Source organism: Amblyomma maculatum, chromosome 7 (genome assembly GCF_055883805.1).
Source record: "Amblyomma maculatum isolate TAMU_Amacu chromosome 7, ASM5588380v1, whole genome shotgun sequence".
Taxonomy (NCBI): domain Eukaryota; kingdom Metazoa; phylum Arthropoda; class Arachnida; order Ixodida; family Ixodidae; genus Amblyomma; species Amblyomma maculatum.
This window is the reverse complement of record NC_139350.1, coordinates 20,088,820-20,104,973: the sequence shown is the minus strand read 5'-3', so window position 1 is coordinate 20,104,973 and position 16,154 is coordinate 20,088,820. Positions and strand designations below refer to the sequence as shown.

The 16,154-nt window shown below is 44.5% G+C and overlaps 1 protein-coding gene across 1 annotated transcript; it reads left to right on the top strand.

Annotated features, from left to right (window-relative positions):
* Positions 1-613: 613 nt before the first annotated feature.
* Positions 614-12,157, top strand: LOC146182783 (ixochymostatin-like). Its single transcript, XM_084608922.1, has 3 exons — positions 614-794; positions 9,695-9,894; positions 12,048-12,157. The coding sequence occupies exons 1-2, from the start codon at positions 734-736 to the stop codon at positions 9,892-9,894; spliced, it is 261 nt and encodes an 86-aa protein (XP_084465048.1). The 5' UTR covers positions 614-733; the 3' UTR covers positions 12,048-12,157.
* The last annotated feature ends 3,997 nt before the right edge of the window (positions 12,158-16,154 follow it).

Sequence of the window (16,154 nt, the reverse complement as noted above, 5' to 3'; positions counted from 1 at the left end):
TTAAGCCTTTAAGCAATCGTGTTAGGAAGGACGTGCCAGTTTGCGTCGGAAACATAAATTTAATCAACACATTTGAAATCTTTTCTGCTTAAAGATGCAACACTTCGGTAGTATTATGAAAAGGAGGGCGCTCGTGCGCTTCTGCTTCTGTACGTTTCGTGGATTTGAATAAATCTAGGTAATGTGTGTTTATTTCATTGTCATTTGTTTGTGCAGTTCTTCACCTCTCCTGTTTCTCCGTGGAAATGCTCACGTAGCATAAACTACGACAATTGCGGTGCGTAGACGAAGGCACGAGAACATTTTCTCAAATTGGAGTGGCTGCTCTTTCAAAATGGTGAAAATTTTGAGCTAATTAGGTAATTACACGTGAAGAATGTTAAGTTGCGTTAAATCAGTACACTAATTTTTGAAACAGTTTGTGCATTTGCATTGTTAATTTATTTTTCTTGCCGCTACATAATAAGTTGAAGACCCCATGCGTCAGCGTCGCACTGCACGGAGTGAGGTGTTCAGAAACGGCAACTGCGAGTGTAAACGAAAGGCAAGGCGTCTGTAAAGCACGTCGCGCCTTGTGGGGCGAGCCGCCACGCGCGTCAGGTCGTGATAAAAGCTGGCTGCTTCAGCGATATGCGAAGTGAAACGTAGCGTTCTGCAGCAGCACTAGCTGTCTACTAAGGGGAGGGCATAAATAACCGGCGCTCCGCCTGAGTCCCCACTCCAACGCGAAACCATGAAGCTGTACATTCTGGGACTCTTGGTAGCCGTCCTTGCAGTGGCCATCGTTGCAAGTGGTGAGTACATTTCACTTATTTTTCTGCATTCACTCTAGCGTTTTCTCCGTGCACCAGCCGGTACAAGACAGCATCGCTTATGAGAGCTATTAAGCATAACCTTTGTTTTCTACGACAACCACTGATCGCTACGTTCCAAAACATTTTAAGCAATTTGTGAGCTGAATGGTTTTCGAACAGAGTGCTGCGGTGGCGTAAATAGACAAAAACATCCATGTTTATGAACTAGCGCCATTCATGTCATCGCTTTTTTCATATACACCCATAAAAATAAAGACAAGGTATTTCTGCCTGGGAAAGTGGTTAGAAAATAATGTATAGTAAGCGAAAACCAATTCATTCAAGTCGCATAAAAGAGGCGCAGCCTGAAATTTATGTATATTACCATTCAATGATCTTGAATGCGCGAACATCCACCTGACAAAACACATTTCTGTGCGCTTTTATTTGTTTAAGCATTAAAAACTGGTCAAGGTGTTTGCTGAGTGGTAGATTTCAACAGAGTAAACTGTAAAGAATTACAGGATAAGCAGTTTTGGGCGGGCTGCGTATCTGTCTTTTGCAACATTGGACACTCATCGTAGGTCACTTCTGGAACTTTCTTGATGTAAAACGTCAATTCAGTGAAGGCATTCTCTGAAATTGAAGAGCTTGTGATGAGAGACGTTCACCTCTGGTCTTCCGTTTTAGTAACTTCCGTTTGTATGTAAACGGCTGAAAATTTTGTGCAGCTTCAAGAACTTTGCTTCAGCGGTGACCAATATACTACGCATTATTCACAGATGAATTGACAGTCCTCTCAATCAGGTTTATTTTTCGACTTACTGAGCATTTTTGCATATGAACAACGAAATAGATAATTACACAAATACATAACATACCATTCTGCTTTAGTTCAATGCTAGTAGTTTTTTCTGGGGCCGTCCTACTTCATCAAAACGTGATGCATTCAGTGCACGACTCCTGTGCCACTGGGAAGTCATACTTACTTCAGGATACCTAGGAATGTTAGTTGAATCATGGCAATTCCAAGCTGACATAGAGCTTAACAAATACTTTCATACTGCTCTCGCATTTACGTTTTTTACAGTGCTTGTTAGGACGAAGTTGCTGCACTAACCTTGCATGCAATAATTTTCCAGAAAGCAAATTCTTATGGTTAAAAGCAAACAACGCTGCCCTTTGCACATCTGTACATGAACTCTCCTTGCGCAGTATAAAATATTTCGGTTATCTTTGAAAGCGTGCACACCCGTGTGCGCCCTGCCGAAACACTTTGCAAGTGGGTGGTTCTGGTCTCACAGGAGATGACATCAAATTGTGTAACAAATACAGTCGGAACCCAGCTACAAACTAGCAAATGGGATTGGTCGTTTGGTGCCCAGCTTCAAGGTATGCAAGCCATAAAATGTGTGTCTCCGCTGTCCTCACTAATTCGTGCAGTTTTGAAGATGAATTTCACCAACCAGCTTGCCAAAACGCTCTGCAGAGCCAAATATTACCCTACAATACACTCTTTACGCTATGAAATGAAGGAGAAACGTGGTTTTGCAGTAATAGCCAGAACACATACACAGTGTACACAAAAGCAATGCATGATATGCAAGTCTTAATTCAGAAGACACTTCTGTACAGAGACAGGTCTAGAACAATGCAAAAAACTCAAAGAAGTGAAACCAAAAGAGCACCAAATTATTGACCGGGCGCTCGACAGTCCGACGACTACAGGATAACGATGTAGCCAGTTCTCTCGCTGAAGCGTGGCTGCAGAGCAGCGACATTGCCTTGGGAGTCATGCAGAAGCCCTTGGATAAAGGTCATTTGCGTCGGAGCTGATGACTGACGCTACCCTACCTTCATTTATAGCACGCGCAGTGTCTGCATTTATTCTGCAGTGTGAATATTCTCTCATGAGATGGTAGGGCGGAGCACGTGGATAAACAGGTGACCTGTAAAAGCTTCACTACTTTATTCATCTATTGAACTCATAACGAGGATCAAAGATCTGTATTAGGAAGGCTGCCGCTGTATCTAATCTACGCACGCCCTACGACACAATCACGATCGGCCGTCGTTTCGACAAATCATTGCAAGCGAGGGAACGCGATGGAAGACACCGGCCGGCTTCAGGAGCTGCGGGGGTCTCGGTCATTCTCTGTAGAGCTGGGGTGTGCAGGGAATGCACAGTCTTTGCAAAAATCCTGAAGCCAAAGGATATTCGTCAGAGTCTCAAAAGGCGCAATTAACGACCGGAGGGCCGCGAAATGCTATGAGACTGTTTCTTGCTTTGATAAGAAATAATTTCCTAGCAATTCAAATGAATGTTGCCATTTAAGGATGGTTTGACAGCTTCAGTTCGCTGCCGAGCTGAATATAATTTTGCTTCCAGACCTTTGATCAAGACTGCGTCGACATGAGAGTGAATTTTTGTCAGGTGGTTGCGTTATTTGATGCGTTGCTTTTTTTTTTGAATGAAGATCAAAAAGATGAGAGCACAAGGGCTGCTTACCTTTGAGTCAGACACATGCTCGTCAAACACTGAATGGGGTTGGGGGCGCAAATGTGGTAGCGTAGGTACACTTAACTAAAGGTCTGAAGCAAATGTTTATTTTTTATTCAAGCTGTAGCCTCGAAATATCTAAGGCTGCTACAGGAATGGCACAAAGGATATTAGAGCTACGTAAAAGTAATTTAAGAACTATTTGCGAGCATACTTCAGCGCATATCTCGGCGCGAAGAGGAACATACCCACGATAATCATGGCACAATTCTGGTTTCCGATACACATCCGCGCTAGAACGTCGTTAGTGGACATAAAGCGATACTTAAGGTGCTCGTGATTACTGACTTCTCGTCGAGGTCGCGGAATTTACAATTTCTGCGTTCGAGAGAGACTGCTTTCTTGGTGACCACATTCGAGATTATTGCTTGTTTTCTGGCTTAAGTTAGTTTCAAAATATTTTTTTTTCGTGGTAGCATAGGAACAGTGCGGAAAATACAGGACTGCGACAAAGAGAAAACACAGTCTCCTTCCCTCTGTCCGGCCATTCCCGCGGTTTTGTTACATACCATGTCACCCAGCTGGCGCATAACTATGCTGCTTTGCGTTCTATTTGTTTTTTTTTCATTACTGTTTCTACACTTTGAGGTAAAAGCAGTAATGGCCAGCTAACACAACCAGAGGTGGATATAAACTCTAGAACATGCGTAGTTATACAGACGCACCTGCTATTCAAAAGTTATGGAAGAACAGCAACTACTAGCACAACACTTGCGGCAATAGTCACATATTGGTGGTACGTAAAGGACCGCCTGGGCTCAATTGTAATAGAAATTTTCGCTATTCTTGATGTGAATCAGTCTTCAATACCATATCGTCTAAACAGAAGTTCGCATTTACACCCATTCAGGAGCGGGTATAAAAAAACTAAAAAATATGTATAAAAGCACTCAACATAAATCGGGGGATACAAGCTCCTAATAAAAAAAGAATGAAATGCATATAGATACACTGAGTACAAGACGATGCTCAAAATATTGATCAGCAGAAAGTAGAAAGCCTTTACACGCCAAGCCACAAAAACGAGCACCCCGGCGACAGACTTCCTTTGGACCCCAGCTTCGCCATTGCGATTCTGACGTTCTCTTTAAGGAAAGGTGTAAGTGCTCTAATTTTCCCGTGCACATACCCTTTGCCTCATAACCCAACGAGAATAGCAGGAGTATGCCTTACATGGATAGGGCTGGCCGAGGCGCGTATTGCCAAACCATATCCCGTAGGCGCACTGGAGCAGACAACGCTTTCAGCGAGTTAAACGGCGATTGTTGCTGAAAGATCTCTCTGAACGCAACCTAAAGGTAACATACACTCACTGTAAATGGGGATTATTCCCGAAAGATGTGTCTGAACGCAACCTAAAGGTAACATACCCTCACTGTAAATGCGGATTATTGCTGAAAGATCTCTCTTAACGCAACCTAAAGGTAACATACCCTCACTGTAAATGCGGATTATTGCTGAAAGATCTCTCTTAACGCAACCTAAAGGTAACATACACTCACTGTAAATGGGGATTATTGCTGAAAGATCTCTTTGAACGCAACCTAAAGGTAACATACACTCACTGTAAATGGAAATTATTGCTGAACGATCTCGCTGAACGCAACCTAAAGATAACATACACTCCCTGTAAATGGGGATTATTGCTGAAAGATGTCTCCGAACGCAACCTAAAGGTAACATACACTCACCAAGGCAGGAAATGATTATGGCGAAGGTAATTGCTTAGTGTAACTGTTGTCATACCGATTGATACTTAAAGGTGTCTGTAAACGCAACTTAAAGGTAACATACACTCACTGTAGGCAGGATATAATTACAGTGAAATAAATTGCAAAAACATATAAAAAAATGCAACACAGGAGTCGAACGCATGTTTAAGTGGCATCAGTGAAGAGATGCTTGATGTTAATCTAGTGCGCCACCAAAACGACAGGAACGGTGGCCTTTATATGTGTTCTTATTCGTTTAGACAATATATCCACTATTTGTCTCCTGGTGGCGCTGCTGCTCTCTGCCGATCTCTGTTCCCACAGAAGGGTGGGAGCAGAGATCGACTGGTGCCTAGCAGGCAAGGCTGTAGCTTTTTTAGGGGGTCCTCGAGGAATCCGTGCATGCACAGAGGTAGTTAGTAGTGAAGCAGAAGGAAGTGCAATAACGGAGGCTGCGCCCCAAAAATGGCAAGGAGCAGGTCGAGAAAGAAAGGGACAAAAAGAAATTTAACACTGGGATCAGCTACATAAACATGCAAGAAGGTAGAAAAAGAGCGACATGGCTAGAGATAGAACAGCGGCTAAAGGATGACAAAAAAGGTGTGTACGCTCTATGCGAGACTCATCTCAGGGATCCAGAAGATCCGCCATTTATAGAAGGCTACGCCTGGGAAGGGTGCAACCGAACGAGAACGGAAAACAAGTGGTGGAGGGGTTGGTATGTTGATACACCAGGGAACAAACTGGCATAGAATCAAATCATCTTGTAAAGAACATATCTGGGTATCAGGAACAATTGCCGGAATAAGGACATGGCTAGGGGTAGTTATTTATAGGAGCAGGACACCAATGCAGGCAAGAAAACAAGGATCTTGTTGAAGGTCTCAGTGACGATATAAGCCAGTTTGGATACGGAGCCGATATTATTCTTCTGGGGACATTAACGGCCACATCAACGATCTGGATGGATACACGGATTGTAACTTGACGCTAATGCTAGATTTCTGTCAGCAACACGATATAGTTATAGCAAATACAGAAACGCAATGGGGGGGGGGGGGGGGCAAAGGCCAAATCACGTGGGAATTCCGCAACAGGCAGGCGACCATTGACTACCGCCAAATGTCGCAGGGAATTTATAGCGAGGTCACAACAATATAAATAGACGAAGAAGGAGAGTGTAGTCTGGGAAGTGATCATAAACGTATTAGTCTGTAGATGGGGCCCTTGATGAAAAGAGAACGGGAACGTAGACAAAAAGTAAACGCAAAATTAAACGACGCTCAAATTGCAGAGATAGCAGCAGATATAGAGGAAGCAATAGAGAAAAGCCCCATGAAAAGCTGGGATTATGAACAGGTAGAACTACTCATAAAGAGGAAAATTAAGAAGGTTAAAGTAGCAAACCGCCGGAATGGAAAGAGGAAGCCACGGAGCTGGTGGAATAAGGAAATCATGGAAGCTATTGAACAACGACGGGCTGCTTCAAGGGAACACCGAGTGGCAAAAAATACAGGTATCTACAGGTAAGGAAATCGACCAAAATGGGAATCATGTCGACAAAAGAAACTTGGGGTAAAGGCCCTCGTCGAAAGTAAAATAAAGCAGTCCACCAATCGCTGGATAGCTGACATACACGATGCCACTGGCGGCGGGACAAGAAAATTCTGGAACCATATAAGCTGGCTAGGTAAAAAGAATCAATCAAAGCAAAGATAACGAGGGAAATTGTTTAAAGGGAGCTAGACAACGCAGGGAATTACATTATATCAGTTATAGCCGAGCCATTTAAGAGCAGCGATAGGGTAATCTCTGCAAATCAGGAAGCAACACAAGATAGCAGAATACAAAGCAGCTTAGAACTGACCAATATAAACTGGAAAAAAGGCAGAAAAAAATATTCTTATCAACACATCTACAGGAATAGATGGAATTCGGATCAAGTTGATTAATGAACTTGGTCCAAGAAGTAAGGAAACGTTGTTAAAAGCTTTGGAAAAAGTCATAACAAATAAGTGAATTCCGGAGAGCTTGCGAAAGAGTAAAATAAATTTGATTTATAAAGGGAAAGGAGAAACGATGCACATAAAATCATACAGGCCGATTACCATAACATCAGTTATGACAGGTTGGCCATGCAGGCGGTGAAATTAAAGGTGCAAGCATGGGTAGAGTGTAACAGATACTCGGAGAACTTCAGAACGGCTTTAGAAATAGTAGGCGCTTAGATGATACCCTGTTTGTGCTTACCCAATGCATCGAAATATCTAGAGTGGAAAATAGACCTTTTTATTTAGCCTTCCTGGTCATAAACGGGGCGTACGACAACGTAAAGAGGAAACTCCTGTGGAACATATTGAAAAAAGGTATCGGCTATGAGATAATAGAGTTCCTACAGGAAATATACCGAGATAATAAAGAAGAAATTACATGGAAAGGGATAAGAACTACGGAATATGTCTAAGTAGGCAAAGGATTAAGACCAGGCTGTCCTCTATCACCGCAGCTGTTCATGCTTTATATGATAAACCTGGAAAGGAGGATACACGAAAGTAACCTAGGTTTTAACCTATCATATAGTTTAAGTGGAAAGGAGGTAGAGCAGTGCCTCTCCGGTTTGATGTATGCAGACGATATTGTGCTGCTAGCTGAGTGTCTGCAAGAATTGCAAACTCTAGTTAGGTATTGCTTAAACGAAGGGGACGCTCTAGGCTTCCGTTTTAGCGCAGTTAAATCCGGTCTGATGATTGTCAACGGCTCAACTGATTGTGGTCTTAAAATACAAGGCCATGAAATACCCAGAGTAGCAGAATATAATTATCTGGGGGTATGAGAAAACGAAGGATTGGCATACATTGGAAAGCATGAGCAATCACTTAAGGCCAAAGGGCGAAGTAATGCCGGGATAATGAAGCATAGGGCATTGTGGGGCACAACAAGTATGAGGTTTTGAGGAGTATTTGGAAAGGAATTATTGTGCCCGGACTTACTTTTGGGAATGCGGGTTTGTGCCTAAAATCAGAGGTACAGTCGACATCAGAAATAAATCAGAGAGCCGTTGGACGATTAGCACTAGGTGCCCACGGCAAAACCTCAAATGAGTCGGTACAGGGAGATATGGGTTGGGCATCTTTCGAAGTACGTGAAGTTCAGAGTAAATTATCATAGTTGGAACGCCTGATGAAATTGGACAGGAACAAATGGGCAGCTAAAGTATTTAAATACCTATACTTAAAAAGCGTTGACTCACAATGGAGGAAAAGAACTAGGAAACTAGTAAGTATGCTAGTCACAAGGACGGAGAAATAAAGAGCGTTAAGCAACAGGTGAAAAACACAGAAGGCAAAAATTGGATAAATTCGATGGAAAAGAAACTGAGAGTGGGATTATACCGAAAGTGGAAAAGGCAGATCAGGAAGGAAGCTTTCTTTGATAACTCAAGAGGCAGTGCCCTACGCTTTGAAGAAGTTAGAACATGCAGCTACAAAAAGAAATTTAACAATGAAGGAGACGCATGTGCTGTATGTTGTAATTTCAGTGAAACAATTGACCATATTAGACTCGGATATAATGGTATCCATCCGGAAGTGGATGCAGGCGCAGTCACTGTTCCGAAAGCTCTGGGGTTTAGAGATGCCAGCGGCGGGGTGAAAAAACCGGCAGTGGAAGCTAGCAAAAAGCGATTGGAAGATTGGTGACTTAAAAGCAGGGAAGTGACAAAGTTAGTAATGTAGAAACTAAAATTTAGTAAATAGAATGATGGTATAGTAAACCAATCTAAAACAATAATTAAGATATAGGGAGAAAATTGAGCATGATAGTTACTGCTCAATGGGGACGTTCCATCCATCCATCCAGGCGCAAGAGCGTCGTCACCTCCTAAGGGTTTGCTAATACGTCTCCCGGCTCTTGCGTTGCAAAGACTATGATCTCAAGGATATGCAGTGCCAAGCGCATGTGCTAAGTGTTCCAGATCAGTCACTGAGGTTCCCCTTCGCCGAACCTTTTACATGCGTTCAGGCACGCAGACCTCAAAAACCAGACGACTACACGAAGCTGCACTTTGAACAAGCCTAAGAGTCAGAGCTTGCTCTGGTTTCTAAGAAATAATAGCCTGCATTCCTTAATTTGAATAAGAGCAGCTCTATGTTATGCGACATGGTAAGGCTTCGAATAAAAAAAACTCGTCGTTCCGCTTTGACAGTTTCTTCTCCAGCTGCGACTTCACAGGAAAGTGTAATTGACAAGAATACAGTGTAGAGGGTGGAACACTGTGCTGCCTTGTCGTCAGATGCGCATTACCTGTGGAATACATGAACCAGCTCACTAAAGCAGTTGTCTTTGTGTAAGCGCGGCACAGTTGTAATAACATGTCGTGAGAATAATGACCACGCAGCAATGCATGGGAGTAAGTTTTGGCAGTAATATATGTACCAGCGCAAATAGAGTACAGAAGGGGTGACGACAAAGAAAGACCGAAAAGTGAGCTCTGTCTTCGTTCCTTCCTATTCATTCGCGCTGCCCCCAACACTAGAACAAACCAACTAGCCCAAGAAACAAGTATTTTGTAAAAAATAAATCTTCCCGCTCAACGTTTCGTTTCCGTTCTTTTACTTTTACTCCCCAAGAGGAAGGTTCCGAAGACTGCGGCCTGAACGAGGTATTTAAGCGGTGCGTCTCCTCATCCTGCGCCGAGAAGAAATGCTGGAAGCGTGTAATTGGGCCCTTCTGCACCGCTGACTGCGTCTTCGGCTGCTTCTGCGGGGACCAGTTCTACCGCAACAGGCAGGGGAGCTGTGTCACTCTTGAGGAGTGTCCACCAGAATAAGTAAGTAAAAAAGGGTAGGTGTTTAGCGTTCGGTCCGCAGTCAATATATCGTATATATGTATAAAGCTATCCTCATGCGCAATGTCTAATTTTACCGAAACTAAATCAACCTGAAAACGATGTTGGAGTTCAACACAAAAACGAGCCCCAGCGTCATTGAATCACGGGATTATGGTTAAGGCACGTTTTATTTTTATCCCGGCATTACCCGGACAGCTCCTTTCATCCTTGCTTCTCTGTAGATGATACAACTTCACCAGGTTAGCGCTGTCCAGTCGAACATGAAGTATCAACTGACAGGCATTCTCCCCATTAAAAAAAGTAACTCTTATAGCCGGTCGTATTCGGGCGTCCAATCTGAAAATAAGCATGTGTGGGGCGCAGGATACCGTTCGGGCTGTTATACGGTTCAACAGCAAGGATATGCGGTGGTCTGGGGATCTTCAATAATATTCGCCGTCACCCAAGTAACAGTGCTAGATCTAGCTGTCGCATTTGCATTAAACCTTTCAGTGGCTCTCAATGTGCGGGACCAGAACTCCGTCATAGCTCTAATAGGTGGCGCAAAGTTCGCGAGCAAACTGGGCTTTACGGAGTCCATGGTGGTACCTTCCACCGCACGCAAACTCTATGAGGCGGCGTGACGGATGCGATAAACAACGAACATGAAAAAAAAAAATACGTTTTTCCGCAGGTCACAGTATGCTTTGGAGGTTGCCTAAGAATAATGACCCTTGCAAGAAAAATAACAATCAATATGCCGAGAGAGTGAGAAATAATGCATGATATTGACTTCAGCTTTTTGAATGTAAACGGCACCTATACCGCCCGAACGCACGCAAACATCACCAGAAGAGAAGGTAACCGTCTATTTATTTCTAGAAAGACAATAGAGGTTGGAAAGATTGTGTCCTGTTAAGCTCTGATCGTCATCACAGCCGAACAAATGCAGGCTGTGCGGGAGTTGTTCAACAGCATGTTGGTTGAATCCGCTATAAAGGGTTATTTTTTTGCCGCATTTTCCTTGTTATCTTACGCAAAATAATGGCAAGAGGGGTAAGTACTGAGAATTTACAACACAGAAAATGAAGTAGACAGGAAGAAAGCAGAAAAATAATGGAAGGAAAGCAAAATGATTGTGTTACCACAGAAGCTAAGGCGGGTGCAACCTGTACATGCTAAGCAAAATGGCATATAGCCATATGGAGAACATGAAAAAAAAAAAAGCCGTTGACAAGTGATCACACAGCGTGATGTGAAAAACATGAAACACGAGTTTTACCTTCTCGGTGTCAATATACCTGAGAGCGGTTTCATTTCTCACATTGCGTCTGGCGGCGTCTCCCACGATGTCTAATACATGGAAATGTACGAAAACATCAGTTGTGGTTTAGCTCTAGTTAACCATATTTTAATTGCAAAAGCAACGGCGGAAGCTTATTTTGCCTGCTACTTTATTCCCCTATCACGCCCTATCAGTGTAAGGTGCTACATTATTGGGGACACTTAACCTCATCCTTTTAGGGTATGGCGCGAAATCGTAAGCTACCAGCCCACATTAGAGTCACGCTTCAACCTAGTCGAATGGACGTGTCTGCGTGTCGTAGGGGTAACGAGAATGCAAACGGTTCTGGCAGGCTGATTCTGATATCACCCTCCCATGAAAGGAACGACGCGAATTGGCAGCTCCAGCCCGTGGCATATGGGTAACGCGCAATCAAATGTCATGGCAGGCTGATCGAGGAGGTCGAGGAGCAGGGGGGTCCACGGACCACGGACCACGCGACGAGCGGTTAGAACTGGCGTAGTATTGCTTTCACAATAATAAACATGATAGTCCACGGGCTGTTCGGGAAACTTATATAGACCAGACACTAATGTCTGTTTTTCTTTTTTTTTTTTTTGTAGAAATATGGTACACCTGTATATAGCCATTCTTTCTCCGTGCCTACACTCAGAAGCCTACGCATGAATGCGCATAGGTTTATGAAAGAATCGAGGGAATACGCCTAATTCAAGATTATCCTTCAGGCGTTTCAGGCGTTGTCCACCAAGCTAAGAGAAACGCTTTCAGTCTCACTAACGCAACTAACGTCAACGAATTGCCTTTGCAGTATCTAAAAGCTACGTTCCGCTCGTTGTATTGGTTCCAGTGGTCAAGCGTCGAACAGGATGCCGGAAGTTGGCCTTCGACGGAATGTGGCCAGAATGGCGGAAAATAAATGAATAAAGAGAAATCCCCGTTGCTGCCTGTAGTTTTCACTCAAGATGTGTTTTATGTTCTCCAATCTGCTGGGACGTGATATCAGTTGCGTTGAAACTCTTGAAGCAAAAACATGGTGAAAAACTCGCCTTTTTGCGAGAATTAGACAAGTTTAGGTTAGCTTGCAGTACTGATTCGAAGGAGATAGAATAACTTCAAGGGCTTTCGCACCGAAGGAAACCACAGCTAGAACAATTAGAAGTCATTCCCGGAAGCCTTTTTTTTCGTAAATAAAGCACTGCTGCCACAAAAGGTTAAAGTGAAACATCGTGGTAAGTATACTGTTAATCCACAATAGACGCTGTGGTAGCGTATAAAGAAGGTGCTGCCTAGATAATAAATTTAGACGAAAAGCATGCAATTTTTCGATCGGACCTACATTCTTGCTTCACGAAGCCTAAAATCGCAGCCCCAAATGCATCCAGTTAGGAGCTGCGCTGTACTGGCTAGAATTCCAGGAGCGATGTTAATGTCTCTAAGTTCATGCCTCTCTGAAAAGATATTTTTTTTTTACTCTCAAAAAGGAGCCATGAATCTATTTGATGCAATTTCTACCACATGTAACGCGATAGTGCATGCAGCTCGTGCGGTCGAAAAGGCGTCGCTGTGCCCCACTTTCGGCTCCAGTTTTGTCTGATGTGTTCGAAATCTAGCCTAAATGTGTTGGCCACGTATTTGTAGTAGTTGAGGTGGCGTCCTCCCATTACGACGCTGTTCATGCATCCGCAGAGAACTGTGACAGGCACTGTGCCTATAATTTCCTACCAGCCAATCCACAATTGAAATGTACAGTCGTGAGCAAAAGTGGTATACAACACTCAGCCTGTGACACAGCTTGGGAAAACTGCATCAAAATGCCTTCTAGAATCAACGTAAGGGCCAGCGGCATCGACACATGCATGTGGATGAAATGGCGGACCGTCACCATTGCCTCGATCTTAGATAGCTGTTGCTAAATAAAGTTGAGATGCAGTTTTCTCGAGCTCTGCGATCGGCTGAGTGTTGTACACCACTTTTGCTCACGACTGTACGTAAGTGTCCACCAAAAACTGAGACAGATATACTGCGCCTTCATTTTACCAAAAATGTAGCTATACAGAAAATTTGACGATTCGCGTACGAAAAAACTCTGCTAAAGACGATCTCACGTTTATTCTTAAGGCGAAACTTCAGTGAACCCCTGATTTTTTGTTTGTGTCTGCTAGAATGATACGAGCGATGTTCCAAAAATAAGTTTCGTCGTTTATTTTCTTATGGAAACATTATTGCCCCAAAAATACTCCGTGTCATTATGAAATATACACCTTGCACTATTTTTCGACATTGTCGCCACCGACATTCAGACATTTGCCATAGTTTGCAATGAGTTTGAAGAACCCGCACTGGTAAAAGTAGATGCCCTGCGAGGCAAGCAATTGTCGCACAGCTTGCTCCACCTCAGCACTGCTTTGGAGGGGACGTCCAGAGAGTACGGCTTTCAACGAAGGAAACAGGTGAAAGTTCGATAGGGCTGTAGACCGGGTAATCTAATCCCTCCGATACGAAGCAAAGAATCTGATCTTTTGTGAACCATGATGTTTGGCTTTAGTGTATCATCGCAGGGCACCGACGTTTATCAGAGTGGGTTCTTTAAATTTATTACACGCTAGGGCAAATTGTCTAAACGTCTGTGGTGATTATGGCAAAAAATAGTTCAAGGTATACATTTTATGATGCCATGGTGTATTTTTGGGGCAATATACTTTACATGTTAAAAAAAAAAGAGGAAACTTACTTTCGGAATGTCAGTCGTATTGTACAGTTGACTGCTGCAAAACGGTTCTTTGACGCCGAGACGCAAAAGAAGTGAAAGCTAATATTTGCGTAAAGAGCTCCTGTCGGATTCGGGTTTTTATTTTTCCAGGATGGTAGCTTTAGTTCAATTTGGGCTAGAGACCGGATTAGTGAGCGAATATTCGCTTTGTCCGGTATTCATTGGCTCATTTTGTTTTTATGTGCAGAAAAGGTTATTTTACTGCAATCGAGTATTTCATATACAAGTGAATAAAAAATTCTGCATTGTTTTAACATATTGATACATGGCAGAAGGCTAGACCAGCGAAAACCACCACAGCTGATGACAGGCGTAAACGTTCTTGCAGGAACCAACCGTGGCTTGAGCTTCGTCGTCTCTCACTGTTTTTTTTTCCATCGTCGCCCTCTTCCGTGGCATATACGTAACATTACCCCGCAACGAAAAGCACCGTCCCAGTGCGTACTACATTGGGGAACTACAGCTGGAGTGGTAGGGCTTCATGCGAGCGACATGAAATATTTCGGAACGTGGCATATCAAACTGCCGGCGTGGGTGCACAGAGGTGACCTCGTATGTCACAGAAGTTACTGGCCGTAAAACACGGTAAGGGCCTGTGTACCACGGCAAAAGCTTCTCACAGAGCCCAACTCTACGGGAGGGAGTCCAGAGCAAGACCAGAGAGTCCGGAGAGTAGTGGGCATCGCGATGTCGAGAATCATGGCGCAGTTTTTGGGAGTTCTGGGAAGAAGCCAGTCGGCGGCGAGCAACAACACGGGCGGCGTCAGCTCGGGATATGGCGTCACAAACATAGGAACCTGCATCAGGGGTGTGAGGCAGTATGCTGTCAAACGAAAGAGAGGGGTCACAGCCGAACACAAGATAGAAGGGCGCGTAGCCCATTGTATCATGAAGGGAGGAATTATACGCAAGCGTAACAAACGGTAAAGTAATATCCCAGTCGCGGTGATCAGCCAATACATACATTGACAGCATGTCCGTGAGTGCAAGATTGAGGCGTTTGGTGAGGCCGTTCGTTTGTGGATGGTAAGCAGTGGTGAAGTAGTGCTTAATAGAGCAGTATCAGAGAATTTCTTTGACTACTCGAGCAAGAAAGCAACAGCCGCGGTCAGTGAGCAGCTGTCGTGGAGCACCGTGGAGAAGGATAACGTCGTGGAGCAGAACCGCAGCCACGTCAGTAGCACAGCTGGTGGGTATCGCTCGTATAATGGCATAGCGCGTAGTGTAGTCCGTATCCCCGGCAATCCATTTATTCCCCGAAGCAGACAGAGCGAAAGGCCCGAGGAGATCAAGGCTAACTCGGTAAAATGGATTATAGGAATGTCGATCGGCTGTTGGGATCCAGCAGGCATAACCGAGGGCTTTTTCCGTCGCTGACACCTATCAAAAGAAGCCACGGAACGACGAACAGAGCGGCAGAGGCCTGGCGAAAAGAAGCGCAGGCGGACGCTGTCGTACGTGCGAGATACGCCAAGAAGACCCGCAGTGGGCGCGTCAGGCCGCTGCTGAAGAACGGTGGCACGCAGGTGGTCGGTGACTACGAACAGAAGCTCAGCGCCATCAGAAGCGCCAGCAGAAGCGATATAAAGTGCTTTTGTGGAGCACAAATAAAGCAAGCCTAGGGTCAGGGTGATCAGTGCTGAGGTGGTTGATAATGCCGCTAAGCTTGGAATCTAAGCGCTGCTCATGACGAATGTTTAAAGAGTCAGATATGGACAGCACACAGATGTCATCGTCACACTCGCTTTCAGGCGGCGGATCTACCGGGTTGCGGGACAGGCAATCGGCATCAGTGTGTAGCCGGCCGGACTTGTGAACGACAGAAAAAGTGTATTCCTGAAGACGCAGCGCCCAACGCTCAAGACGACCAGTAGGGTCCTTCAGCATAGAGAGCCAACATAAGGCATGGTGGTCGGTGATGACGGAGAACGGGCGACGAAACAAGTAAAAGCGAAATTTTGTAATGGCCCACACGAGGGCTAAACACTCACGTTCTGTGATCGAATAGTTCCGCTCAGCTGCTGAAAGGAGGCGACTGCCATAAGCAATTACGCGAGTGCGGCCCGTCTGCTGTTGGGCGAGAACGGCACCGATACCGTGGCCACTGGCGTCGGTGCGTACCTCTATTCGTGCTGAGGGGTTGAAGTGGGCCAGGACGGGAGGGTTAGTGAGGGCTGCGATGAG